This window comes from Notamacropus eugenii, chromosome 1 (genome assembly GCF_028372415.1).
Source record: "Notamacropus eugenii isolate mMacEug1 chromosome 1, mMacEug1.pri_v2, whole genome shotgun sequence".
NCBI lineage: Eukaryota > Metazoa > Chordata > Mammalia > Diprotodontia > Macropodidae > Notamacropus > Notamacropus eugenii.
This window is the reverse complement of record NC_092872.1, coordinates 291,733,120-291,759,517: the sequence shown is the minus strand read 5'-3', so window position 1 is coordinate 291,759,517 and position 26,398 is coordinate 291,733,120. Positions and strand designations below refer to the sequence as shown.

General features: G+C 48.8%; 1 protein-coding gene across 4 annotated transcripts in view; it reads right to left on the bottom strand.

Moving 5' to 3' along the window:
* Nucleotides 1–26,398, bottom strand: part of ADGRA1 (adhesion G protein-coupled receptor A1) — a 282,987-nt gene that overhangs the window by 17,513 nt on the left and 239,076 nt on the right. For all 4 annotated transcript variants that reach the window (XM_072629136.1, XM_072629134.1, XM_072629135.1 and 1 more), the window contains one exon: nucleotides 19,016–19,161. In XM_072629136.1, the coding sequence (XP_072485237.1) occupies nucleotides 19,016–19,161 (146 nt within the window). The remainder of the gene's footprint in view (nucleotides 1–19,015; nucleotides 19,162–26,398) is intronic.

The following is a 26,398-nucleotide window of genomic DNA, read 5'->3' as shown; positions in this document are numbered from 1 at the left end:
CAGAAGCTGATGACTAGGGCCCCCAGGCAGGACTGACACTCCAGTGGCTGCCATGTGCAGTGATCTGAGTCACCAAAAGCCATCCCACAGCAGGTCCAAAGCTAGGCAGAGTCTAGATTAGCAGTGAATGAGCTGTGTTGTACAAGGGATCTCACCATATCTTTGAGCCTCCATACAACAGAACTACTTCCACAGGCCACAGGAGTCCATGGGCCTACCAGTTTCAGGGTAGTGGGCTGACTTGGAAGAACAAATGATGCGCTACTGTCTGAGGTGTGGCCACAGGCCCAGGGGTGGACACACTAATGGGTGAGGGAAGGAGGCTTCTTTGCTCTGGGTCAGGATGCTCCTTCACTGGCCAGATGCCATGTGGCCTCCTGTGGTCCTAAAACAGCTTTTTGTAAGTGAAAGTCTTAGAGACTTAGGGGATGGAGGAAGGGTGACCTGAATCTCCAGACATAAGGGGACCCTGGGATATTGGCATAGTCTTAGGGCAAATCTGGGATTAAACCAGAGGAACCACCAGCTCTAAAAGTTTGGAGAGAGAGGCGATAGTTACATTAGCAACAACACAAACAATATTAACCCTAAGCAAACATGGCACCCAGAGCAGCTAGAAGAAAATTAACCCTTCCATGCTTAAAGGAACTTCTCAGGTCACAACCCTACAGAAATGCTTTTGGAAGAAGCCAATCAAAGCTGAACAAGTCCAGGCTGTTGGATTTATCAAAACTAACCCAACAAGGTTCACCTCTGCATAGAGCCTCTGAAATGGCCAGTGTCCAAGGACAGAATCAAAAGGTCAACCATCATCAGTGACATACGCAAGACCTTGGCCAGTGTTCTAGACTGACAAAAGAGTACTGAACAGATGACTGAGTCATGTAGACTGTGTTATAACAAAGCAGGGAGGTGGGGTTAGGAGGGTGATTTAGGACCAATTCATTCCCACCAGAAACTGCAGAAGGGTTATCCTTAAGGAGCCCAGACTGATTTATCAGTACAGGTAATGTAAGTAAATGGCAGAAACTGGGAAACATATCATTGCAGGCTGAAAGAATACCAAGTAAACCATGACCTGGTAGAATCTCACCCCTATCCTTCATGGACTGACAGTTGGAAAATCCCTGCACTACAAGTACAGATTCCAAAATTTTCTTGAGAATTCAACTAATAAGCTGTGGTGGAGGCAGGACATTGTCACAATTAGAAATGTTTCCCATAATCCCTTGGGCATAACTTTGATCCATAAAATCTTAGAACAATGTTTCTAATGGATGTTGCCCCACCAAACAGTCATCGCTGCAAATCCGTATGAGATGAAGACCTTTCCTACTTTGGAGCCTTGACAGAGGAAATCCAGATCATGGGGAGATATGAAGTGGCAATACCATCCCCACTATGCCATCTGCTAATCAAGTGACTCCAGCTTCTCGGAGCTCACCCAATCTGTGCAGGATGGACTTCCATATTACTACAGGGCTGTGTGAGTAGCTTGGATCAGCCTATGATTATAATTGCTTTTTGGGATGTTGTTGGGCATGTGTAGGTGCTTTGACTAAAACTAAGCTGATTCAGAATGTCTGACCCTGACTAGTTTTCCCAATATAGTAAGTTCTGCTTGTTGTTTTCGAGGTTCTGTTACCCACACAGGTTTCATCACTCTCTGTTTTGATGGATTTTTAATCCTGTGGTTTTTAAACAATGGACATTTCTCCAACAAACATATACAAGTTGTATTGCATTGACAAAGACACCATAGTGACTACTGGCATGGGGAAATAAAACATTTTAAAGATTATTCAAGTCCACAAGAATTGGAGTAGGAAAAAACACCAATTCTTGCCACTGAATAGCCAAATGAACATTCAGAAAGAAAGCAAAGACCTGCAGAGGCACGTGACTGGTGGGGCAAGCAGATTGTCTGAAATTGGAGAAACAGTAACAAACAAAAAAATACAAAACAGGACACTTGTCAGCCATTGATGTGGGAAACCCAACCCAACTCAATTCATGTTGTGGGCAAGACAAGATGAAGACTAGAGTACTGAACATTAGGAAAAGTTGTTTTTACTGGTGAACTTCATGTTTTCATTCCTGGCTGTATCAAACTCATCAGAAGTCCAGTGGAACCTATAAGATGTAGGCATCTTCATCACATGCAAAATAGACACTCGAAAATGCTTGGGGGATTGTTTGTTACATGCAATACAACCCAAAGTCTTGTCCTTATGAAAAGAATGATAAATGCTGATGTTTGTATATACACATATAGATACTTCTGTTGTTTTTGTTCAGTTGTTTCAATAGCGTCTGACTCTTCATGACCCCATTTGGTGTTTTCTTGGGCAAAGATACTAGAGTGGTTTGTCATTTCTTTCTCCAGCTTATTTTACAGATGAGGAAACTGAGGCTAACGGGGTTAAGTGACTTGCCCAGGGTCACACAACTAGTAAGTGTCTGAGGCTGAATTTCAACACATAAAGATGAGTCTTCCTGACTCCAAGCCCAGGCGCTATCCACTGTGCCATCTAGCTGCCTCTATATATAGATACAGATATTGATTTACTAAGAAGTAGGGTTGTTCCATAATTCCAGAAGCTCCCCAAAGGGATGGAATACTGCCATATGACCTTAACTCATGTCTCATGCTATGAAAGTTAAAAAAAAAAAAACATATCTAAGGGATGAAGATAAATCTGCGCCATTGTCCTGCCAACTTGCCTGATCTACACCCCACTGAACACCTAGAGGCTAACCTAGTTAAGGTTAGATATGGAAAATAGGCTGTTTGGCAAAGGCACACTTGATATCCAAGGAGATAAAAGTGTGGTTTCTTGATGAGTTAAAGAATATGGGTCCAAATATGGCCAAGTCACATCTATGAAATGACTGCTACAAGGTGTGGGGAGGTGTCACCTATTAAAAGTTTTAAAAGATGTCAGAAGTTGTTGGTTTTGTTGCATAAGTCAGTACATTTCATGAGGCGACTCTGTCCCAGTTAATTTGTACCCTGCTGTAATGCTTTTGTTCAGCCCCACAAAACCATCATTGGATATATCCACATAAAAATCCAGAGGACACAGCTATAAAGGGATAACAGGGCAGGGATTTGTCCCAGGACCGAGTCTATCTGAACATTCTTGAAAGGGATGAGCAGAACAAGATGAGAATGAGGGGGAGAGCTATTTCTCATATGATCCTCATAGCCACCTTAGGAGGCAGGCACCAGAAGGATCATTATTCCCACCGTATAGATCATAAAACTGAGGCTCGGATGGATTCAAGGATGTGCCAGGATCTGAAGCCCCACTTTTGTGATATCTGTCGAACACACCAGACACTAACTCTTCCTGGCTCTCAAACTTGAGATTATCTAATTTATCTCCTGTTTTTCAGATGAGAAAACTGAGACCCAGAAGAGACATAAAGGCACAGATCACAGACCCATAGGTGAAAGTTACCTACTCCAATCAACCAATCAACAAGTGTGTCTAAAGAGTCTTCTATGTCCCAGGAACTCTGTTGGGTGCTGTGGATTAAAGTACAAAGGACACAGTCCCAACTGTCAAGGAGTTGACATTCTGAGGGGAAAGACAGTGCATATGTATAAAGACATAGACGGTGCAAATATAAAGTTAAAAAGGAAAAATGTGTACAATGCAGCTAAATACAAGATAGCTTGGGAGGGAGAGCATCTAGGGGATGGGGGAGGGGCAATCAGAAAATTCGCCCTGAACAAGAGGGCACCTGCACATTTTAAAAAAGAGAGAGATTCTATAATATGGAGGTGAGGAGAGAGGGCATTTCTCTCAGGGGGATGGCCAGTACAAAGGTATGGTGGCAGGAGATAGAGTGTTATTGAATGAGGAGCACAGAGAAAGCCATTCTGGTTGAGGGGCAGTCATTAGTCCATAGAGATAGGTAGTAGGGAATTTTAAAGGCTAAACAGAGGGGTTGACATTTATTCTGGAGGTAACAGAAAGCCATGGGAGTTAGTTGAAAAAGGGAGATACAGAGTCAGTCTGCTTGAAGAACATTTCTTTGGTACTTGAATGAAGGATGGATTTGAGCGAGGAGATACTTGAGGTCAATGAAGAGGCTGCCACAACAGTTTAGCTGAGAGATGATGAGGATCTGAACTAAGGTGGTGGGTGTGTGAATAAAGAGAAGGCGTTGGAGGGGAGAGACATGGCAAAAGTAAAAATGACAACATTTGGCAGCTGATTGGACAGCTGGGATGAGGGAGAAGGAGGCATCTGGAATAATGTTGAGCTTACAAACCTGAGACCTTGAGAGATGGGGGTGTTTGGGGCAGAAATACAGAAGTCTGGAAGAGGGGAGGTTTGGGTGGGGACAGAAAATGTGGATACATTGAATTCAACACGTTGCCTCTGAGGCATCTGGTCTGAAATGTCCAACTGGACACTGATGTTGCAGGAATGAAACTTAGAGAAGAGTCTGTGGCTGGTTACATAGATCTGTGAGATGTCTGCAGGGAGAGAAATAATCACCAATCCCATGGGACCTGAAGAGATCACCAAGAAAGAGTAGAAATGGAGAATAGAAGAGAAAAGCACAGACCTGGGCATGCCCACAGGAGGGGTGTGATGTGGAGGGAGGACAGGAGGAGGTGAACCAGGAGAGAGGATCTAGGAGGAGATGGTGGTCAGTGGGGTCAAATGCTCCAGATATAGCCAGAATGATTAGGACTGAGAAAAGACCAGCTGGTTTGGCAAGTAATTGGAGTTGGAGTTTGTAGAGCACTTTAAGGTTTGAAATTCAGTTTACAAATATTATCTTATTTTATGCCACAATAATCCTGGAAGACAAGTGTTATTATTATCCCCATTTTATGAGTAAGGAAACTGAGGCTAAGGGAGATTCAGTGACTTGTCCAGGATCATTCAGCTAGGAAGTGTTTGAGATTATATTCAAATTCAAGTCTTCCTGACTCAACTTCAGTGTTCTACACACTGAGCCATCGGGTTGTCCAATTAAGAGAGTTAATTTATTATTTAATTAAGGGACTGGTAACTTTGGACAGTGCTGTTGAGTAATGAAATTGAAAGCCAGATTGCAAAGAGTTGAGGAGTGAGAGGAAAGGAAATGGAGGCAGTGAGTTTAGACATTTTTTTCAAGAAGTTTTGACCGATAGAGATATCGGCTTATAACTTGAGACTAATTGGGCATAGAGTACATTTTTTAAGCATAGAGGAGACCTGAGCATGTCTGGAGTCAGGAGGGAAGGAACCAGTAGGAAAGGAGAGGCTGAATATTTCAGAGTAGGGGTGGGTCATGGATGAACTGTCTTGGGGAAGGCGGGAGGGTTGGGATCAAATGTGAATGCTGAAAGGGTGACTGTGGCAAGGAGAAGGGTCTCCTCATTGTCAGAGACTGGGGCATGATTTCCAGGGGGTTGAGGCAAAGGGGATGGGAGCAGAGGAAGGGTATGCTGAGTGGGCTCCATCTGTTCAGTAGAGTGGGCAGAGGGGCCCTTTGCTGACAAAGTGGGGCAGGTTGAAGAGGTGTAGGAAGATTTGAGGAAACTGAGGCCAGGAGCATGTGACTTGTCCGATGTCAAAGAAGGAGTAAGGAGGTAGTAAGTGAAGTGGGAGGGCTCTTAGTATTCCGCTTTCATAGAAAGCCAGTTCATTTTTGGACTTCTCTGGGGACTTCAAGTAGGTTGGAATAGATGGGTGGTGGGAGGGATCATTTTCTATTTAACATCTTCATGGCATGCCCCCTCCCATGCTGTTTGCAGAGTGTTAAGTGAAAGACCCCCTGGTATCTGGGGCCTCCTTTAGAATGGACAGATCCTGTTCCTGGGGGTGATCCCTCTAAGGCTCTTCCTCCAGAACCTTCCTTGGCATGGAGATCAGAAAGAGCCAGGGACTCAGGCACAGCCTAGGCTGTATTCTGTTTGGGGCTCACACTGAGGAGAGTGACAGGAGACCCAGTAGATGGGATACTGTGGTGCTAGGCCTTTCCTTTCCAGAACCAAACCTAGGCTGGCAAATGAGGGGAGGGGAATCTCACCACCAACAACAGCATCAGAGAAATAGCCAAGTAAGAAGGCAAAGCATGCTTTAGAGCCTTCCAGACTCTTTGCCCTTCTCAGAGGGAGTTCATGCTGAGCCCCCCTGCTGCCATCCCTTACTACATTCTTTTCTCCAAGCCTGTGATGACTGCCACCACAGATTGGGTACTTCCCCCTTCCAGACTGGGCCATAATGGTGATGATAAAGGCATAGACTTTCAGGGAGGAGATCCTACATGGACAGTGGGCCCTTCCTTCCCCAAGGCCAGGAAATGAGACTCCCTGACAGTGTAAGGACAGAAGCCAGGGCTGTTCAGTGGGACAGATGTAAGTGAGTAGGGATGACAAATATTACACTAATCAGATGGTCACAGCTTAAATTACTTTACATGGTAATAGGCTGGCAAGTCAGTGACATTATAAAATGAACTGCAGTCAATTGTGAACCTGAGGAAGAAAGGGGCTCCAGAGGAACTGGATCTAGAGCTCCCCCTTGCCCTGGTGCCAGGGGACACATGCCCTGGTCAGGATCATGGGGCTGTTCCAGGCTGTGGGCAGAGGGATGGAAAGCCCTGAATGCTGCTTGGCAGTTGCAGACTCCCCATCCAGCAGGACACAGGGTGGAGACTGAGCAGGGTCTGAGGGACATTCCAAAGACTATGGCCTTTTTTTTTCTCTGAAGGAAATGCTGGGTGAGTTTCCTAGCCATAGTTTAGTGTGTTAGCTCCTTCGTGCTGGGACTGTGTCTTTTTAAGCCAGAGTCTGTGCCAGGGTAATGCCATCTGACCCTGGCCATTCTAAAATCACAGGCAGTCTCTGATCTGTTCTCCAAAGTCACTGGACTTGGAAAGGGCAGATGCAGATTTCCCATCTGCCCCAGCTCCCAGCCCCACCGTCTGCCCAACAAATGACTGGAAAGTCAAGTGTGTTAAGGAGAACAACGTGTAATAAGCCTGGAAACCAGGTTAGCTGGCTGGATTTCGAAGGGCTTTGAGTGCCAAGGTGAGGATTTTGTATTTTATTCTAAAGGCATATGTAGCCACACATGTGGTGGTCAGATGAGGAAAGTGGTCAGATATGCACTTGGGGAAGATTGTTATGACAGTTGGGTGGGAAGTAATTAAGAAAGGGAGCACCTGGGAGCCAGGTGTCCAAGAAGAAGCAACTGCCAGAGTTCAGGCAGGTGGTGCTGTGGGCTGGGACTAGCATGGTGGCTGTGACAAAGAGACCAATGGGGGAGAGGCTGTCTGGGTAGAAGTGATATATGAGGGGAGAGGGAAAGGGAAGAGTTAGAGATGTCGCTGAGGATGAACCTGGGAGACTGAAAGGGAGGAGACTGGGGACCAGTGCCTTTAATGGGAAAGTCAAGGAATTCTGGTTTGAACATGTTGAGCTGGAGATGTCTATGGGGCATGTGGGTGGACATTCTGACAAGGCAACTCTTGGGGCTCAGGAGAGAGTCTAGGGCAGGATTTATGGACCTGGGAAGTGCCCAGACAAAAATTATGACCAACTTATTAAGTTATTAAGACTTATTAAATTACAACTAAAATCATGTTAATTCATGCATCAGAAAGAGTCAGGGGGATGGGAGAGTCAGAGAGAGAGAGAGAGAGAGAGAGAGAGAGAGAGAGAGAGAGAGAGAGAGAGAGACAGACAGACAGACAGACAGAGAGAGAGAGAGAGAAAAGAGACACAGAAAGAGAGACAGAGACAGACAGAGAGACAAGCAGAGAGACAGAGACAGAGAGATAGAGAGAAGAGACAGAGAGACAGAGATAGACAGAGGGAGGAGAGGGGGTAAGAGGGAGAGACAGAGCTGAATCACTGGAAGAAGAAGCCATGTTTCCTGCAAGGAATGAGCCCAGAGATGTGGAGATAAAGCAGTCAGGTGGGTCAAAGGGAGAAGTGATAAAGACGGAGGGGCTGGAAGGGACCTCCCTGCAGGGGGGACTGAGGCAGATGCTGACGGCCTGACACAAGACAGAAATTTCCCACCCTTCAGAGACAAGTGAAGCCAGAGGCTTCCGGTGATCTACATGGGCATGAATACTCTGACCAAAAGAATTCCACAGTTTTGGATGAGAGGCCAAAGCCCCAGGGAGCAAACCCAGATGGTGCTTGTGTGGCTGGGTCTGCTGCAGTTGGATAAGAGACTCAGAGGAGAAAAGCAGCTGATATGTGTAGAGGAGCTATCTGGACCATAGCTTACACAAGAGTGTTCATCTCCATGTGAAGCTAAACTGAGTGGGTGATATGATACCTGCTGGGAACCCTGAACAATGAGGCACTAGAACTTCAGTCTGAAAAGGGGGAGTATGGCTGGGCAACCTGCTGAGTTCAGCATCAGAGAGCCGCTGATGTGCAGGGAGCAGGACCTCAGAACAGATGATTCAGGGCAAGAACCAGCGCTGGAACCTGAGGCCTCAGCTGCGTCCTGACTTAAGTGCACAAACATGGAAAACTAGTGATGGCAATGCAAGGAGGATGCCCCAGGATCCTGGAGACTTCAGGTTAATTGTACACTGGGAGTCTGTTCTTTGGGAAAGGTACCAGAGAAACCAGGCAGGTAAAAGGTGGGTGAGTGAGGAAAGCATCCTCATGTGAGCAAAGGTAGGGGTGGGCAGAGTGGGGGGACCTCAGTGGGAAACAACTGCGTGAAAACCCAGAGTCAGAAACAAAACTAATGCCTTCATGGAGCCCTAAGCCCATACAGGAGGAGAGAGTAGACAAGGCATAGGGGGACCTCTCAAGCTGGGATGACTTTCTAAGAGTACCACCGAGGCAGTCTACAGAATGATGGAGAATGCTTTACCTCCACACCTGCCAGAGTTCTCCCTCTCCAGAACCAAATGAAACAGAAAAACTCTCAGTTTCTTGATTTGCCATTATGATTATCTTATTCTTTAGAAGGTGGAGAAATAAAAGAAGGGAGATCCATTTTCTCCTGATTTGTCACATATGGAGAGGGCTCTGCTTTTCCTTCTCTGCTTCTTGGCTCCCTTCAAGTACCAGCTAATGGTCCACCTCCTACAGGGAGCCTTTCCTGACTCCTTGAATGCTAGGACTATGCCCCTTAGAGTCTCCCCAATTGATCCTGTCGCCATCTTGTTTGGACATTGTTGTTTGTATGTTGTCTCTCCCATTAGACAATGAGTCCCCTGAGGGTGGGACTGTTTCGTTTTTGGCTTTTCTTTGTGTTCAGCGTGTGGTACATGGTTGGCACTCAATAAGTGCTTGTTGATTGGGCTTGAGATTCACTAAGATAGATAGAGTTGCTAAGGTTGAACTAATAGGAACCTTGGCAAGAAGCCATCCTTCCCTCCATTTTAGAAGAAAAAAGCTGGGCATGGTTTGCCATGTCTCAGATTTGAGGAAAGCAGATCTCAAAGAAATCAGACAATGGCTATGCAAGGGCAGAACCAAGAGGGCAGAGGAACAGGAAGTTCCTGCCAGAGAACTTCTCCTCTCAAACTGCACCTAGCAAGTTTCACTCCAGCTGTGCCCTGGATCAGACCACTGTATGAGCCCTGAATGCTCATGAGGTCCCAGCCTGAGCTGTCCCTGGAAATATGACTGTCCAGTACTGGCTCTAAGAAGCATGCCAGATTTCTGCTTTGCACAGCTACAATTCCAGCCCAAGTGGAGAGAGTGGTCTAGGGGCCAGTGGCTCCATCTAATAATGAGGGACTATCTGTGAAAAAATGACTTCTCTCCTTTTCCTCCCTGCTCCTGGACAGAAGCTGCTGAGTTTGCCTAGCATCTTGGGGATGTCTACCTGAGTGTGACTCTGAGGAGGTCAGAGTGAGAAGACTTTCCTGACCATCTGGACTGGCCCAGCCTTTATCAGCTCATCCCAGCTGGGAGGAGCAGCCCTTCTGCCCACAACATTGGAGTCGAAGAGGATGTCATTGATAAGGCTCATGGAGGCCAACGTGCTTGGAGGTGGAGTTGCTTAACTGCAAATGTGGGCACAGCCACAGCCTTGCAAAAGCTATTGTAGATGGGAGATTCTGGGAGGCAATGGACTTGGAGTCAGAAGCAGCCTGGGCTTTCACCATTAACAACTGCAGGACTGTGGCAAATCCCTTCATCTCTGAGCCTCACTTTCCACATGCATAAAATGGGCATCTTAACAACACATACCTGTCACCCCTTCCCTACAGAATGACAAACCCACTTAGAGAGCCGTGGGATTGCCCCTCCTTAGTCGCTGTGCAGGCTGGAAGAGATTTTGCCTTGGCCACAATACCCACTCAGTTCAGGCATCATAACTATGGACTGCCATGTTCTCCCCACCTCCACCTCTACTCTACCCCAAATTAAAAACAAAACAAAACAAAGCTCAACAAAAACCAAGCCAACCAAACCACGAAACTCCCAGAAGACATTCGTATCCTCAGAAGCAACTTAGGTGCACTTTATTAGAAAGGGCAAAATAGATGGCCAAATTAGACTTAATTACATGTAGCTAAATTGGGAATTAGCCCCTAAGCAGCCATAAAATTACCACCAAGAAGGCTGACTTGCCTTGGAAGCAGAATTTCTTTGGCTGACTAAGGGTACCAGAAGGCATGGAGATTTCTGGTTGTTTCTCCTCTGACATTTTTTAGGTCGAGGAAAGAAGGGGAAAAAAATCAGACAGCTGATTTCTAGAGACATCTTGCTCTGTCTGATCCCAGCTTCATCCTCTGAGGGTGCTTCTGTCCTGGTCAGGGGCAGTCTGATGTAGAATTTGGAAGCCTCCCTAGCCCTTTCTCCTCGAGTGAAAAGGTACCCCAGTTTCAAGGTATTCTGTGGTATCACATTCACTGAAAACAATCACGCGAGCCCCCACTAAAGTGTTTACTTGTATAAGCCTCTCAGATGACAGCTCACATAAAAGACATTTAATGAAATGAACCAGAAAGAAAGCAATCAAATGCAATCTCCCCATAAACCTATAGCATAGTCTCCTACACATACAACATTGCTGGGAAGAGTAGACATATGAATGGTAGGTGTACAGCCAGGAACATGGGTAGGGAGGGTGGGGCGGCTCATGTGTCTGGTGCTGCAGGGTCACTGACTTCTGGGGCACCACCAGGGTCATCATTTTGTTTTTCCTCTCTGAGTCTGATCTCCCCTGGTCACTCTTTGGATGTTTGCTTTGAAGCTTCTCTTGGCTATCAGCTTCTGAACATCAGCCATCATCCTTAGCCTCTTCCCATAAGAGGAAGAAGGGGGTCTGTCATTTCCCTTTGAGACTTAGAGTCCATTGGTTTAAGCTTCAGCTCTTTCAGAGTTTCAGGCCCTTTGCAACCTAGACATCAATGTAAGAAATGAATCTTTCTTATATATAATAACTAATTATTGTATTAGACCCAAGGTTTTTCCCCCTTTCTACTTTCTCATCCAGAAACCAATCAGTGTGGGAAATATCTCTTGGAGATTTACCCAGGTCAAGATCTATTCAGACAGTAAAAGGAATTCTAAGTATGGGCTAATTGATGTATTTCTGCTCATACTGCTTGCTCGGACAGGACTGGGGAATGGTTGATTCTCCCTGTTATTAAGACAGGTGATATGGAAATTGATGTCTCTTTGATCAAGATTTGAGTGATCTAAGTCATGTATCCAAAGATAGCCCACCTTCCATTTGACTAACCAATCAGAGGTGATTAGGTATCCCTCCTCTTCAAAGGGCATATAAACTGTGACCCCACTGCCATTAAGGTCTTTATTCTAAGAGAGATGGCCAAATGACCAACCATCCTTTTATTAACAACCTGTTGGTCTTATTAATAAAGTGATTAAATTATCCATAAGTCATGTCTCTTGAACCTTTTTAAATGTCACATAAGACTAGAGGAATATCCTCAGTTGCTTTTTCTCTCCATCAGAAGAGGTATTTTTTCATTTCAGAGTCTCACCTCTGTGTGACTGTTCTCTCCAGAATGAGAGTCTTTACTCTCAGGGGACAATCTTCTTTGGAAGACAGACTAGCCAGGCAACTAAGCAGACCCCAGAGTATTTCTTCTGCCTTTGAACCAGATCCTCTTTCTCATAAGAAGCATTATCTCTGTCCTAGTATTTATATGATAAAAGGTTGGAAATTCCTTTTAATTTTCATCACTTCTGGTTTGCCAAGCTATGAACTAATTTTAAAAGATTGGCTGACTTATGAAATACTCCATTGACTATCTGCTTCTAGGGCTGGATGTGCCATGGAAAGGATTTTCTTGAGGTCTCCCTCTCACTGATTGCAACCCTCTACCTTCATTTCATAGGCACTGAATGTACACTGTCCTTGGATCCCTCCCAGGTGACTCTTCCCAACTTGGCAGAGACCTCCTCATACTCTCAGACCAAACTGTAGCTCAGACTCTTATCTGGAGACCACCTTTGTTCAAGGGTCATCAAGTCTATTTGAATACCCAGCAGTGGTTTTTTCATCCAGAGAGAAACAGGCTTAAGAATTTTGGAGCCCGTGGTTCCAGATGCCCTGACAGGTTGACAGACTATCTGTACCACTCTGGAGCCACTGATTCCTCCATATATCAGCCACAGCATTTAACTTCAGAAAGAACTTTGGAAATTATCTGGGCCCACCACTTCATTTTAAAGAAAAGGAAATTGGGACCTTACAGTCAATAAGGAACAGAGCTGAGCCTCCTGTCTGCCAACTCAGCATTCCTAGCAAACTACCTAGCTTCTCTCAGATGTGCCCTAAACACTGCCAAAGATGCCAAAGATGATGACCCTCACACAGTGCATACAGAAGACAGAGTCAGAAGATTAGACTCTACCAGAGTCTGGCCTTAGGAAGTTAGCAATGCCCCCAGGGAAGTTGGGGACTGGCCAACAGGCAATCGGTAGAAGGCAATCCTCTGACATCTGGCTGGACAATACACCTGCTGTCCTCTCTGGAAGGGAGGAAAGGGGCAGAGACTTTTCTCCTGCTTTAAAGAGAGGTCGGCTATTTTTCTCAGTCTTGTGAACAAGAACAAGTGATGTAGTATTAAAGGGTCCAGCTGTGAATGGGCAAGATGGTGATGCCATGGATGACAAGGGAACTCTTTCAGTCCATGACCCAAGCCAGCTCTGTGCTCAACATCCCCACTGACCAATATGGAATTGGCAGAGCTGTCTCCACCCAGAGGCCTTGTATTTAGGCAACCTGTCCTTATCAATGAGCTTTATCAAGACCTTTTAGATTATAGATCACACATGGGAAGTGTGCTTTTCTAGAGATGGCCTTGGCAAGGACAAGACCACAGGCCCAGCTATGGTTTTGGTCATCTTTCCCAAGGGGATACACATAGAATAGTGATTTGGATGCCACTTTTATTCTCCTTCTATGAAGTAGGAACTTTTCCAGTTAGTTCTGGCACAATCCAGCCCCAAATAGATTCAGAAGCTGGCTGCAATATCATAGACAAACAGCCCTGGAAAATCTTTCTGGTGACAGAAAAGACAATTGCAGCTGAGACCCAATAGAAGGCAGAAACAGCCATACAATTCTCTCAAACCTTTGCCAAGAACAGGGAAACTCCAGGCCAACAGTAGCAATGGATGCTTCTGCAGAAAACTTCTGACAGATGTCCTTTTTAATGAGGAGAAAGGAAATCCCTTTGTTGAGATAAGAAACACAAATATATCTGGATGGCCTTTATACTTGTATGAAAGGGAGGATGAAGTTTAAAAAAATCCAAGAAATATTGCATAAAGTATTCAGGACCAATTTAAGGGACTAGAAAGATGATTGGTTTTCAGTTAGAAATTCAAGTTATATCCAGAATGTTGACTACCTTAAAAATGAGGAAGGAACCAAAGACATTACTGAATGATACAACACAGGAAAAAAGGTCACAAAACCAGTTAGGGACAAACTCCCATGTAGCACCAGAACTGGTAGCACTAGGAGTTAGAGCACCCAATGAAATATCCCTTCCCCTCCAAGACTAGGTCCAAAACAAGTCAGATTAACACGCTTGACAATATTTTGGAATTCTGTAGGTCAGGATACAGCCTTCTTACGAGCACTGTCTTTGACTTTAACCATGTGGTAGCTGAGAAGATCAACTCAGAGACATGACACACAAACCTTAAGAACTTACTCAGAAGGGTGTAAATTTCCAGAAAAGAGTCAGATTCAGCTATTCCTGATGACCCATTATGAAACATCCTCAATTCTCTGAGGAACTTTGGGCAACAGATAGGCAGGGGCCACATGGAATAGCCTGGAGAGTTTCTTGTCACTCCTCACCAGTCCCTGTGCCTCTAATTCTAAGGAATTAGTCAGTGACCTAAGGAGAATACTGGCAGAGGTGTTAGCAGGGAACAGAATGATGTTGCAGGCCGTACTGCAAAGGCAAGGAAGTCAAAGCCCCAGGTAGAGATGGGAAAAGTCCCATTGGAACCCTGTGATTCAATTGAGTGAATATTACATCCCTGCCTTAGAGGAGCTTACATTCCTCTGGGGGCTACAATATAAAAACAGAGTCATAAATACAAGGCTCTGCAAACTACCAGTTTAAGCTAGAGAGTGTGAAGGGCAGTGTCTAGAGACAGGAGGGAGCTGCTTAAAGGCAAAGAGGGGCACAATCAGCCTGTAAGGTGAGGAGATGCCTCCAGTAGTTTGTAGAGTTGGAGAGGAGAAGGCAGAGTTTGGAAAGAGCAGTTAAGGAAGTTTTCTAGGATTCTGGGTGAGAGGAGCTCAGGGTCTGGACTAGTAATCCGTATCACATCATAGTGGAATAAACGACATAGAAATGAAGACTAGGCATTACAGCCACTAATCAAATCTGTCTAAAAGCACACCAAGACCAAGGTTAGCCATTTAGAAGTATGTACTCTCTCAGAGACTGCACAAGCCCACAATGGAATCTCACATCTCAGTGAAAATGGCCACAGACTCAACGTAATCTTCCACATGGCTTTGGGATGCCTCTGTTTCTGGGTCAACAAGGCCCATGGAAGTCTGAAAGAGCTCAAGGAGGGTTAGAGTTAGTCCCGGCAAGACAGAGGCTTGCCAAGGTCATGAGCCCAGGACTCACTGCTCTGTCCTCCCTGGTCAACAACCTGCAGCCTCTCTTGGCCCCCACTTTCGGGGTCCCTTGTGATGGTGAAGGTGATCTAATGGAAATGGGCAGAAGGAAGGAGGCCATGAATACTTGTTTGTTCTGGGAAGGTTTCTCCATTCCCTCATGACCTTTTCCAAATGGAAGAAAACCAGAGCACAGTATGTCTCCTCTGCCCAAGGGATAAGCTGAAGCCGGGCTTGCTGGAGGAGGTGTGTTAATAAGGAGATGACTACTGTTTAAGCTCCTTGATGGGGGAATGATGGTGCATCATTATCTCATGATACTAGCAACAGCCCCTTCAACAGTCACTGTGAGGAAGGATTATCAAAACGGAACAGGCTCACTTGTGAGGAACATTTCAGCAGCTGAGGGTAAGGAAGGGAGAAAGAGAGAAGGAGAGATGGGGAAGGGGGAAGGGAGAAAGATGGGGAAAGAGAAGAGAGAGGAAAGATAGAGAGAGAAGAAAGAGAGAGGGGAAAGAGACAGAAAGACAAAAGGAAGAGAGAAGAGGGAGAGGGAGAGTGGAAGATGGGGAAAGAGAGAGAGGAAAGAGAAAGAGAAGAAAGAGAGGGAGAGAGACAGAATAGAGAAGAGGGAGGGGGAGGGGAAAGAGAGAGGGGAAGAGTCATGGAAGAGCCACAAAGGCGAAAGTGGGTGGTAGACAACCTACATCCTCCCTGTCTGCACCTCCCCTTCGTGGGCTTGGCTGAGACTTAAGAACATGCTGGAGTGCTCTTCTTACCAAGAAGGAGCTCCCACTTGGTCCTCAGAGTCCAACCCTGAGGATGACAGAGCAGTTGGCCCTGATCACTCATCAGGAATGACCTTCCATCTGCAGGGGGCCTCCCCTGCCCCAGTCTTGGACACTCATCCTTCATGCAGATTATTTTCGCCTCTTTTGGCAGATTGGTTCCTTCCAGCCCCTCCTCATGCCCTTCCCTACCTTGGCCAGTGACTGCATCTCTTGGGCACCATTCAGGAGATGCTCTGCTTCACCTGCTTCAGTCCCCACTGTTCAGACTCCTCCTCCATGGCCTCACCCACCACCTTGACTTTCAGTTTACCCACTGCCAATTCTGGGACCATGAACTATGATCAAGTCAGGTCTGCCATTGCTCCTGGATGAGGTTTGTTGATGCGCTCTCCTAAGGCCTCATGCCTCATCCCTATAACTTTCTGGACCAAAGTGCCCCCTCCTTAGCCACTGCACACTTTTGCATGCCATCTCCTCTGTAAAATGTAAACTTTCTGAGTCAGGCACTGTCTGCTTCTCTATGTAGCCCTACTGCTTAGCACACAGCGCTTGGCATTGGGTGCTTAGAGAATGCTTTCCATTCACTCACTCACTCACTCTTAGGTGCTGCAGCGGGAGTTTCAGCACAGTTGGCTTGATTGTACTGAAAGGACAGAGTGTTTCTTTCTGCAGTTCCTAGCTTAACTCTGGACAAGCAGCCACTGACTTGATTCTCAGACAAAAGCAGAAACTTCCACCAATGAGCCCCGTCTAAGGCTTCCATGCGACAAATGGGCTTTCCTGCCTGCATCCCTGAGCTCATCAGGTCATCAAATGACCACCGAACAGTCATCTCCCCATTCCAATTACGAGGTCCTGGACATTGGAAGCTCCTGTGGCTAGACTCCCAGGAAGGGCTTCTTCTGGCTCTTTGGGGTCTCATTCAAATATTGCCTCCTCTGAGGAGTCCTTAGAGGCATCTTCCCCAAGGTGAGCCCAGACAGTGCCCCAGAGAGCAGGCTCTGATCATGGACACGTGAATGCACTTGGCACCAAAGACCCTCTTTCTGGGAGAAATATCCTTCCTCTTGGGGCCTGGGTGCCCTTGTTTGGGGGGAGCTCTCTGGAGTGGGATGGATGGCAGCTGTCTCTGCTCGCTCCTGCCCGGGCACATGCTGCTCAGGTCAGGTGTTCATGCTTCTGCATCAGTTTCTTGACTGTAATCTGGTACATGCCATGGGGCTGCACTGAGGAATTCATTCATTCACTCACTACATGGACCTACTAGACCACGGAACTTTGTACTGGGTGTGTGTTGGGGGGACACACGAAGTTTGAGAAGAGCCTCCCCCCACCCCAGCCCTCACAGAGTGAATTCCGGGTCTTGCAGGAAACAAGACGACTAAGACTAGAGCTGTAATATGCCATACGAGGTGCTCAGTTCATGAAGGAGTCCGTCAGTCAACACATGTTGAGGGGGTGATTGTGCTATGCCAGACTCTGTGCTAAGTGCTGCGGACAGGACAAACACTGGGAAATAACTGGCAGGTCCTCGGGATCTTAGGGAGACCCCCTGGAGAAGGGGGTCCCCAAGTGGGCATGAAGGGATGGGCAGGGGGGCCCAACAGGCCCACAACATCAGGGTGACAGCTGAGTCATCGAGAAGGAGCCTGGGGCAGGCGCAGGGAGGGAAGGGAGAAATGGCAGTCAGAACTTGGACCCAGGACTTCTGATTACCCTTTGCTCGACCCTGCCTCCCTCCCTAAAAACAGACAGAAAAACACAGGGGGTGGGGTGGGTCTCAGGGAAAAGACTTCCAAGTTTGGGTGGAGGGCATGGGGAAGGGTCCCAGGAAGTAAGGTGGCAGAGGTGGGTGGGGCAAGGCTGAATGTTGGGTCCAGAGCTTGACTTGACTGAGGAGATAGGGAACCAAGGAAGAGCTTTGAGAAGAGGAGAGTGACCTGGCCATCACAGGTGACTGCAGGGAATGCCTGTTTTCAGCTGGGAACCTCTACTCTCTGTGGGCAATGACCTACCCTCACCATCAACATCAGTATGTGGCACGAAACTAACCTTCCCAAGAGGAAAAAGAAAGCATGATGTCAAGAAGGAGCCCATCTGGGCTAGAGTTCCAGGGTTTCAGGTGACCCTGGGAGGGTCAAGACAGGCTGAGTGGCATGTGGCATTTCAGCTTGAGTGGAATGAGCCAAAGTCAAGTGAAGCTCCCAGCCCAGGTATGAGGGAATGAAGCGTGACAACAGGACAGCCAGAACCAAAGTGGTGGCCAATGTCCCCAAGTTAGAGTGGGTGACTTTCTACAGGCTGGGAAACAGACATTTTCAGTGAGGATGGGCCATCATGGGGTCATGAGCTCAGCCCACCCTCTTCTATCCTCCATCTTCTGGCCTGTCTCCCCAGCCTGGAGCCTTGCTGGCTGGCTCTAGGACAGACTGTCTTTGGTGCTAGAGGCCCAGTCCAGTTAACCCCGGCAAAGCCACTGGCCCAGCAGAAGATGTGGGCTTGGTCCCAGCCTCCTGGGAAGGGTGTCAACCAGGGAGGGGGAGGACCACATGTATCCTGTGCACTCACACTGGGGACCCTCCTGAGCCTCAAGGGCCAAATCCTGGATTTGTTAGGAAAGACACTGATTCAGGCATGAGATGAGATGCTACAAGTAAAGCTAGTCTTGGTCCTTCCAGCCACTGCCCATCTGCCACATCCCTGGTAAAATCTGCAGGAGACACAGCCAGCATAGCTTGAAACGAGGCTGGGGACTTTTATGGACACAGGGAACTGCTAGGTGAAGAAACTCCCTTTACCAACCAATGCAGGCTAGCACCTTAAAGAATGAATGAATATACTGGTAATCTGGCCTGGGCTGACCAGCAGGGGCCTGAAGCTCCCATGGGATTATTCAGTGAGCCTCCATCCCCAGTGAGGCAGCAATCGAGAACGCACGGGGGTGCCCTCGAAGTCCTTCTCACAAGGTGGCATCACTTGTCAGATTCCTATCCCCTTCTGCTGCATCCAGCCCCCACCCCCTGGCTCTGGGTCCCAGTGGTCACCGATGTCCTCACCAGCCCTCAACTGGCCACCAGAGGGCAGAGCCAGGGAGACACCAGAGCATCTGCCATTTGAGCTGTGCACATGAGACATACAGACACAGATGGTCCCTACCTGAGCAGCGGCTGCTTGGAATGTGGAAGCTGCTCACCCCCGAGGCCCTGGGGCACCTTCTTCGTCACCTGTTTATAGATGTTTCTGGCGGTCACACCGATCCACAGCATTGTGGAGAGGGTGGAGTAGTGGAGCGTGATGCCAACCTGGGGGAGGAGGGTCAAGGTCAGTGCATGCCACCCACCAGTCAAGGAGCATCTGCCAAGATGCTCAGGTCCTGCCTGGCTTCAAAGCTCTCCCAGCGCACTGAGGACAAGGACCCAGAATCCACCCAGAGGACGTTACCTTCCAGGGTAGCTCAATTTCCCTGTTGAACAGGGCCTGGGCATCTCTGTGGAGTGGGGGCATAGGAGCCTTACCAACAGGCCAGACTCCACCAGTTAGGGGCTCTGGGTCTGTCAGTAATACAGGGCCCAGCCAGGGCATGGCTCCAGGTGCCTGAGGAGCAATTATTACCCCACTTGGCCTCTGGGCATCTTCAGCCCAGGAGGCACGGAAGTGATCTTGGCACTGGCTGCTCTCGTGGACCCACAAGGGTGTCTTATATTGGCAAAGCTCTAGTGGCCCCTGGCTCCACAAAGGCTGGTGACCAACGTGTTTTGAGGTTGGCTTGGACTCAATGCGTGCCTCATAAAGGGAGAGAGAGGAAGATTCTATCAAAGTCCTTCACCATGAGACAGGTCGATGACATCCAGAAGAGGGAAGGAGTAAGTGTTTATTAAATGACTGCTATTTTGCAAGTACATGATTCTCACAACAGTTCTGTGATATGGGTGCTGCTCTTATCCTCATTTTATCATGGAGGAAACTGAGGTAGACAGAGGTAGAGTGACTTGTCCAGGGTCACACATTGTCACACAGTCTCTGAGGCTGAATTTGAACTCAGGTCATCCTGACTCCTGGTATTCTGACATTCCTATCCCCCTGAGCTTAGTCCAACAGTGCCTGGCACATCATAGACCTCAATACACGTTTAGTGACAGTCTGGACCCTCCTGGAGGGCAGGCCCCAGGCAAGAAAACCTTCCCTCTTTCACACCTGCTTCCAAGGCTGCAGAGATGCCCCTCCCAGGGAAAGTGCATGGCCAGAGTGCTGAGTCGAGCCTTGCCTGGTCCCTCTGACTAGAGGCTGCCCACCATTGGAGAGGCCAGAGGCTGAGGGTGGGCCTGGCTTCCGCTCCAGGATCTAAGATGCCCCCGGGCTGGGCACCCCACCTCTTTCTGTAGGTTGTCTTCCCTGTAAATTGTAACCTTCATGAGGGCAGGGACTGTCTGTTTTTGTGAATTGTATCCCCAGAGTTTAGCACAATGCAGGCATACAGTAGGTGCCTAATAAATGTTTGTTGGATTGAATTGGGTTCTTCAATGAGGACAGATTCTCATAGCCCACTGGGTGGCAGAGGGGAAACAGTGAAGAATAGGAGTCAGGAAGACCCTGCAGATTCCCCACCAATGACTTAGGCACTCTGTGCCTCAGTTTCCTCATCTGTAAGCTGGAAACGATCACTCCTAACGATGAGATTCCCTATGTAAATGGCTCTGCCAAATTGGAAGTGCACCAGGGATGCCAGTGACTATTATTGCTTTGATCTCTGCTACCAGGATAAAGACCAGATCAGGTGTCCACCTCTACCACCCTACCTCCACTGGGGGGAAAGGCAGTGGGTACCCGTGCCCGGATCCTGCCCTTATGGGACGGGTCATGGGTCTGAGAGCTGGGAAGTTTGGAGAGCTGGTCTGCCTTTCCCGGCAGAGCCTCTGTCTGTCATTGGTCTGACTTCAGGGGGCCTGGCTGACTCAGAAGCGCTGGCCTCTTCTGACCTTTGAAAGAGAAAATGCCAAAATGTGTTGGAAGAAGAGACCTGGCCAGCAGCCCAGCTGGCTGAGGCAAGGGTGGCAGATGCAGAAGCCTCATGCCTGTAGAGCTGGGAGCCTGCAGGCCATTGGTCTGTCCTCCATGTGGGTGCCAGTCATAAGGATATCATATGCATGGGGGAGCCCTGGGATCCCCTCACAGCTGGTGGCATCTGCCTTCCTCTATCCTGGATGTGAATGAGTATGGGCACCATGTGAGCACTGTGTGGGCCCTGTGTGGGTGTCAGGCAGGTACTGTGTGTGTGCCAGACAGGCACTGTGTGAGTATCATGTGGGCAATATGTGGGTGCTATGTGGGTGCCATGTGGACACGGTATGGGCATTGTGTGGGTGCCAAGTGGACACTGTATGGGCCCTGTCTGCATGCCAGGTGGTCAGTGTATGAGCACTGTGTGTGCCAGGTGGTCAGTGTATGGGCACTGTGTGGGTACCAGCTGGACACTGTATGGGCCTTGTGTGGGTGCCAAGTGGGTACCCTATGGGTCCTGTGTGAATGCCAGGTGGTCTATGGACCTTATGTGGGACCTGGAGAAGTGGCACTCTGCTTGCAGTTGAGGTGAGGTACCATGAAGTTCCCATCATCTGAGGAAGAGCCCACTGGGGCCCATCTGGCAACCTCAGGTCTCTGTCCTCTCTCCTCTTCTCAGAGGGTCCTTTTAGCCCTCATAGTGACTGATGTGGGTCCCCATTTTACACTGTGGCATGCCAAAGATATCTTAACAGAGGTCAGTAAGTCCTGAGGCTAGAGATGAGACAAACTGGAGGGTGGCTGGTTCATTCTGTGCCCACCTACTATGCCTGTGACTGTTGGAGACCTCCAGCAAGGGATAGCCTCCTTGCACCCTGGGATATCCATGCTAGGATAACTGTAATGGTGACTAGATCATGGCCTCAGAGACCCTCCTATTTTAGCTGCTGAAAGCGAGTGACTGGCCCAGGGACACATGGGCAGTAAGCCCAAGAGGCAGGATCTGAACCCAAGTTCTCTGACTTCAAAGCCTGTGCTCTTGGAAGGCATTCTACTGGATTGATCTCTGAGGCTATGTTTAGCCTGCAGAAGAAAAGAGTGGAAGCATGGGAAGGTAGGGCTGACTGTCCTTCAGGCATCTGAAGGGCTGAATGAAGGAGCGAGCATGAATTGACTGAGCCCTGGCCATGTGCCAGGGAGACCCTGGACCCAGCAAGAGCTTGCTGTGCAGCAGAGGCCATGCTACATTGAGGGGAGTCCTGTGATGCAGCTCTAGGGATGGCGATGGGCTGCAGCACAGTGGAGAGTGGAAGGAGGAAGGCAGGCCATGGTGTGAAGAGGTCTGGGGTCAGGCTTTAGGGTGAACCAGTAACGGGGTCAAGCAGAGAGCCCTAGAATGGGGATGATGCCATCACTGAGTGGAAGCTGGAAGAGACCTCCAAGGTCATGGAACTTACCCAGCCATTTCACAAGCTGAGGCAGACAGAGACTGAGTGACTTGCCCAAGGTCACCCAGACAGGCAGTGTCTGAGGCAGGATTCAAACTCAGGTCAAGCCCTCTATTCAGTGCACCTCCTAGTTGCCAGGGCAGAGCTAAGATTTTTTCTTCTGGTCCCAGAAGGCAGAACTGGGGATAGTGGGTGGAAGATATGGAGGCAGATCAGCAAAAGACCCTAAGAGGGAGAACTGGGCTACCCCAAAGGGGGTGAGCTCCCTGTCTGCTGAGGGCTCTGTCCCATTACAGCTCTGACATCTTCTGGTTTGGAGGTGTGGTGTGGGCTTCTCTGGCTCAGCCCAAGCTGGTTGGAATCATCCCTCACTTGTTTCCAGGCTGGACTGCCCCAGCCCCTTCTTTGAGAATCAGGACCACCTTGTACTTGGGATGAGGCTCTGAACTGACCAATCTGATCGTCATGGACTCTGGGCCCTGGACCCCTTCTGAGTCAGACTGGGCAAATGTCCATAATAGCATGGGCCCTTATGTGGCCATGAACAAGTGAGGCTCATCCTGAGCATGCCTACACTGGCGGGCCCAGTGACTGCACCCTAATAATGCAGCGTTCCTTCCACCACAAGCAGGGCGCAGAGGATAGGTCCTCATTACTATGGGAACAGTAATTGGGGCTAAATTAGCTAATTACGCAGCCTGCATCTGGAACCTCCATCTGATTCCACGGAATATGGTGACCTTTGAGGCAAGGACCCAACATTTTGCAAGGATAAAGACAGTGAGACTCTGACAGTGAGCATATTGGTGGGTGAGGACCCTGGCCTGGCCCCCTGACGACCAAGCCCAGCCAGGTTGATTTGGGTTGTCTCCAGAGGAAGCCTCAGATGGCCTGGCAAGGACACTTGGTGAAGTGACTCTGGGACACCCTGGCAAGGGCCTCTTGGCTGGGGGAAGGGGGTAGACTTCCAGAAAAAGCTTCAATTGAGGACCCAAAGGAGGGCCTGAGGTCCAGTTTAGGCTGGTGTTAGCCAAGGGGTGATCAAGGGTTGGCACTGGTCAGGCTGAGGCCCTTGGCACTTGAGTTTGGGGCTAGAAGGAACACATTTGTGCCCAGGAGTCTCCATCCAGTTGTATGGTCCCCTCTTCCGGGTGGGGCAGTGGCCCCTCATGTCTTTGTATGGGCAGCCTGAGAGACCAAGGTCTCAGTGAAGATTGGGTCAGGCCTCCCCAGGGTGCTGGTAGGTTAGCTGAAGTCAAGACAGAACAGACTTGGAGCTCTGGACCTCTCCCCAGGTTGGCTTTAGGGGAACAGGGAGGAGGCCAAGACAGGTCCGGGAGGGGACTCTGGACAGGGAGAAGGCTGAGGAGGGGACTGCAGTCAGGGAGAAGGTCGAGCAAGGCCACTTCCCCACAAGAGAGCGCTGATGATGACCATCTGGTGATGTTTATCGTGTCCCCTAATAGCTGTAATTAGCCCTTCTGTTGCCATAACAACTGTATGGCCCCCTTCTGTCATCGTCAGCATCCTGGCAGAGGTTACAGACCGAGCTGGTGGGGCGCCTCATTGGATAGGGTGGCAGGGGGCTTGTTTGGCCAGTCACAGAGAAAGCCCAGCTCCGCAGCTGATGAAAGGCACCATTACCAAGCTGTCTTGACTCTACCGCCCCACCCCAGTGGTCTCCAAAGATGAGGAGACCCTGGAGCCCTGAGGGCAAATCACTTTCTACTAATGCTTCTTCACCACCATCACCCCATTTCCAAAGGGTGCAGCTCATTCCCCTTCATCCACAAAATCCTTACCCTATCTGCAGGGCTCAGGAAGGGGGAGGGGTCTGCCTGGTGTGGCTACTCTGGCAAGAGGTTTGGATGAGCCCAAGCCTGTTCCCTCCCCCAGACCAAGGTCTACCCAGAGCTCTGTGAAGGAGCCAAGCTCATGGCTGCCAAGCACCGATAGATGGAAACCCAACAAACCATTTTACTGCTCCTTGGTGGCTCCCAAGCCACAGGCAGGGTGGCCAGCCTCTCTTTTATCAGGAAAATACTGGCTTTGTTTTCTGGGGATCTCACATGTTTTTCTGTTTCCAGGATGTGAGGAATGAAGGCATTATGAGGCTCCCTGGTGCATAATGACTAATAGCTATCTATGTCCCAGTCGCTATTCAGATACTAACTCATTTGATCTTCACAACAACCTGGGAGGTAAGGGCTACTATAATCCCCATTTTATAAATGAGCAAACTGAGACAAACAGGTGAAGTGACTTGCCCAGGGTCACCTAGCTAAGAAATGTCTGTGATTTGACTGAAGCTCTGGGCACGATGGTGCCTCCTGCTGCCTCCATAACTAACAGGTACGAGACTGAACTCTAGAATCCATAGCTCTAACATAGGAGATTTGGGTTTGGACCTGGCTATGCCTCTTACCAGCTCTGTGACTGAATGAGTCTGAATTTTTCTGAGCCTGTTTCCACTGTCAAATGGTTTTTTTGTGAAGAAACCATACAGGTTTCAGGAAATCGAGCCTCTCCCACCCCCTCCTAGTGGGTGCTGTAGCCTGGGAAAACCTGCCCCGGGAAGTGGGTGACAGGAATGACCCGGCCACCCCACGATCTCAGCTCTCACCGGTCAGAGTCTGCACACATAGCTCTGTGTTCGGGGAAAGGTTGGCATCGGCACCAGCTCTGGGGAGAGCACCACACAGTCCCTCGAAGTGGATCCCAACTGCTGTGGCCTATCCTCCCAAGGTGAGGATTAGGGTCTCACTGGCCTAAGTGTGGGCCCAGAGTTTCCTCCCTGCTGGAATTTCTTTGCATACCCCAGTTAGTTGCAGAGACAGTCATGTCCTTGACCTTGCCCTTCCCTACTCCTCCCCCACCCCCACGCACCACTTCCATGTTTGAAATTCCCCAATCTGATCAAAATTTCCTGGTGAGCTGCCTCTGCCTGCTGCCCTGTTCTTTTGCCTCACTCTGCCATCCACTGACACTGGTCACATTCTCCTCCCTTCCTTCTTTGCCCCTTTGCACTCCTGAGGAGTTGTCCTCTTGAGTCTCAGGCCCCCTTCTCATCTTGCTTAGCAGAGGCTTAGCCTGGGATCTCTGCTGTTGTGACGTGTTGTTGAATAAAGGTGGAGAAAATCACATTCTGATTGAATTTGTCACAAATGTGTGGGACACAAGCCCCCTTGGGCCCTCCCTGCTGCCAGCCAATCCCACTCTCCAGACCTCCTTGTCCTCCTCAAGCCTCCCATGGCTCCCCTCCGCCTGCTCTCAACAGACCCTGCCCCTTCCTCTCCCCCTTCCTCATTCCTATCACTCAGTTCCTTCAGTTCTGTCTTCCCCCAAGAGGTGGCCCTTCTCTTTGCCAAGGAGAACCCCTCAACCTGCTCAAATGTCTCATTTCATCCTGTCTCCTCCTGCAAAATGCCCCCTCTGTCCATAACCCCTTCTCTAATCCCCTCTCCACTAGTTCCTTCCCTCCTGCTACAAACATGCCCATGTCTCTCCCAGCTTGAACCACTCCCACCCCTGCCTTTCTATCTGTGATCATTTAGTCCCTCAGAAGGTTCCACTCCAAGAGAAGACCCCAGATCAGGGGCTCCACTTCTTCTTTTATTCTCTTATCTCTTTACAATCTTCTAACCTGCTCATTGCACTGAGACTGCCCTCTCTAAAGTGACCAACAACCTCATTAGTCGCCAAATCCATCGACCTTTTCTCAATCTGCCTTCTTCACCTTCCTGCAGCCTCAGGCACTGTGGGTCACTCTCTCCTCCTGGATTGTCTCTTCTCTCTAGGTCTTCAGGACACCCACTTCTGGCTCTCCTCCTCCCTCTCTGACCACTCCTCTTCCATCTCCTTGGCTGGCTCCTCCTCCAGGTCACACCCTCTAACCATGGCTATCCATCGGATTCTGTCCTGGATCCTCTTCTCCCCCCATACTACTTCCCCTGGTGACCTCTTCAGCTCCCAGGGATTTCATGACCATCTCTAGGCTGATGATTCTCAGATCTACTTTTCCTGTCCCAAACTCTGCTGACCTCCAGGCTCTCATCTCCATCTGCCATTCAGATACCCCAAACTGTATGTCCAG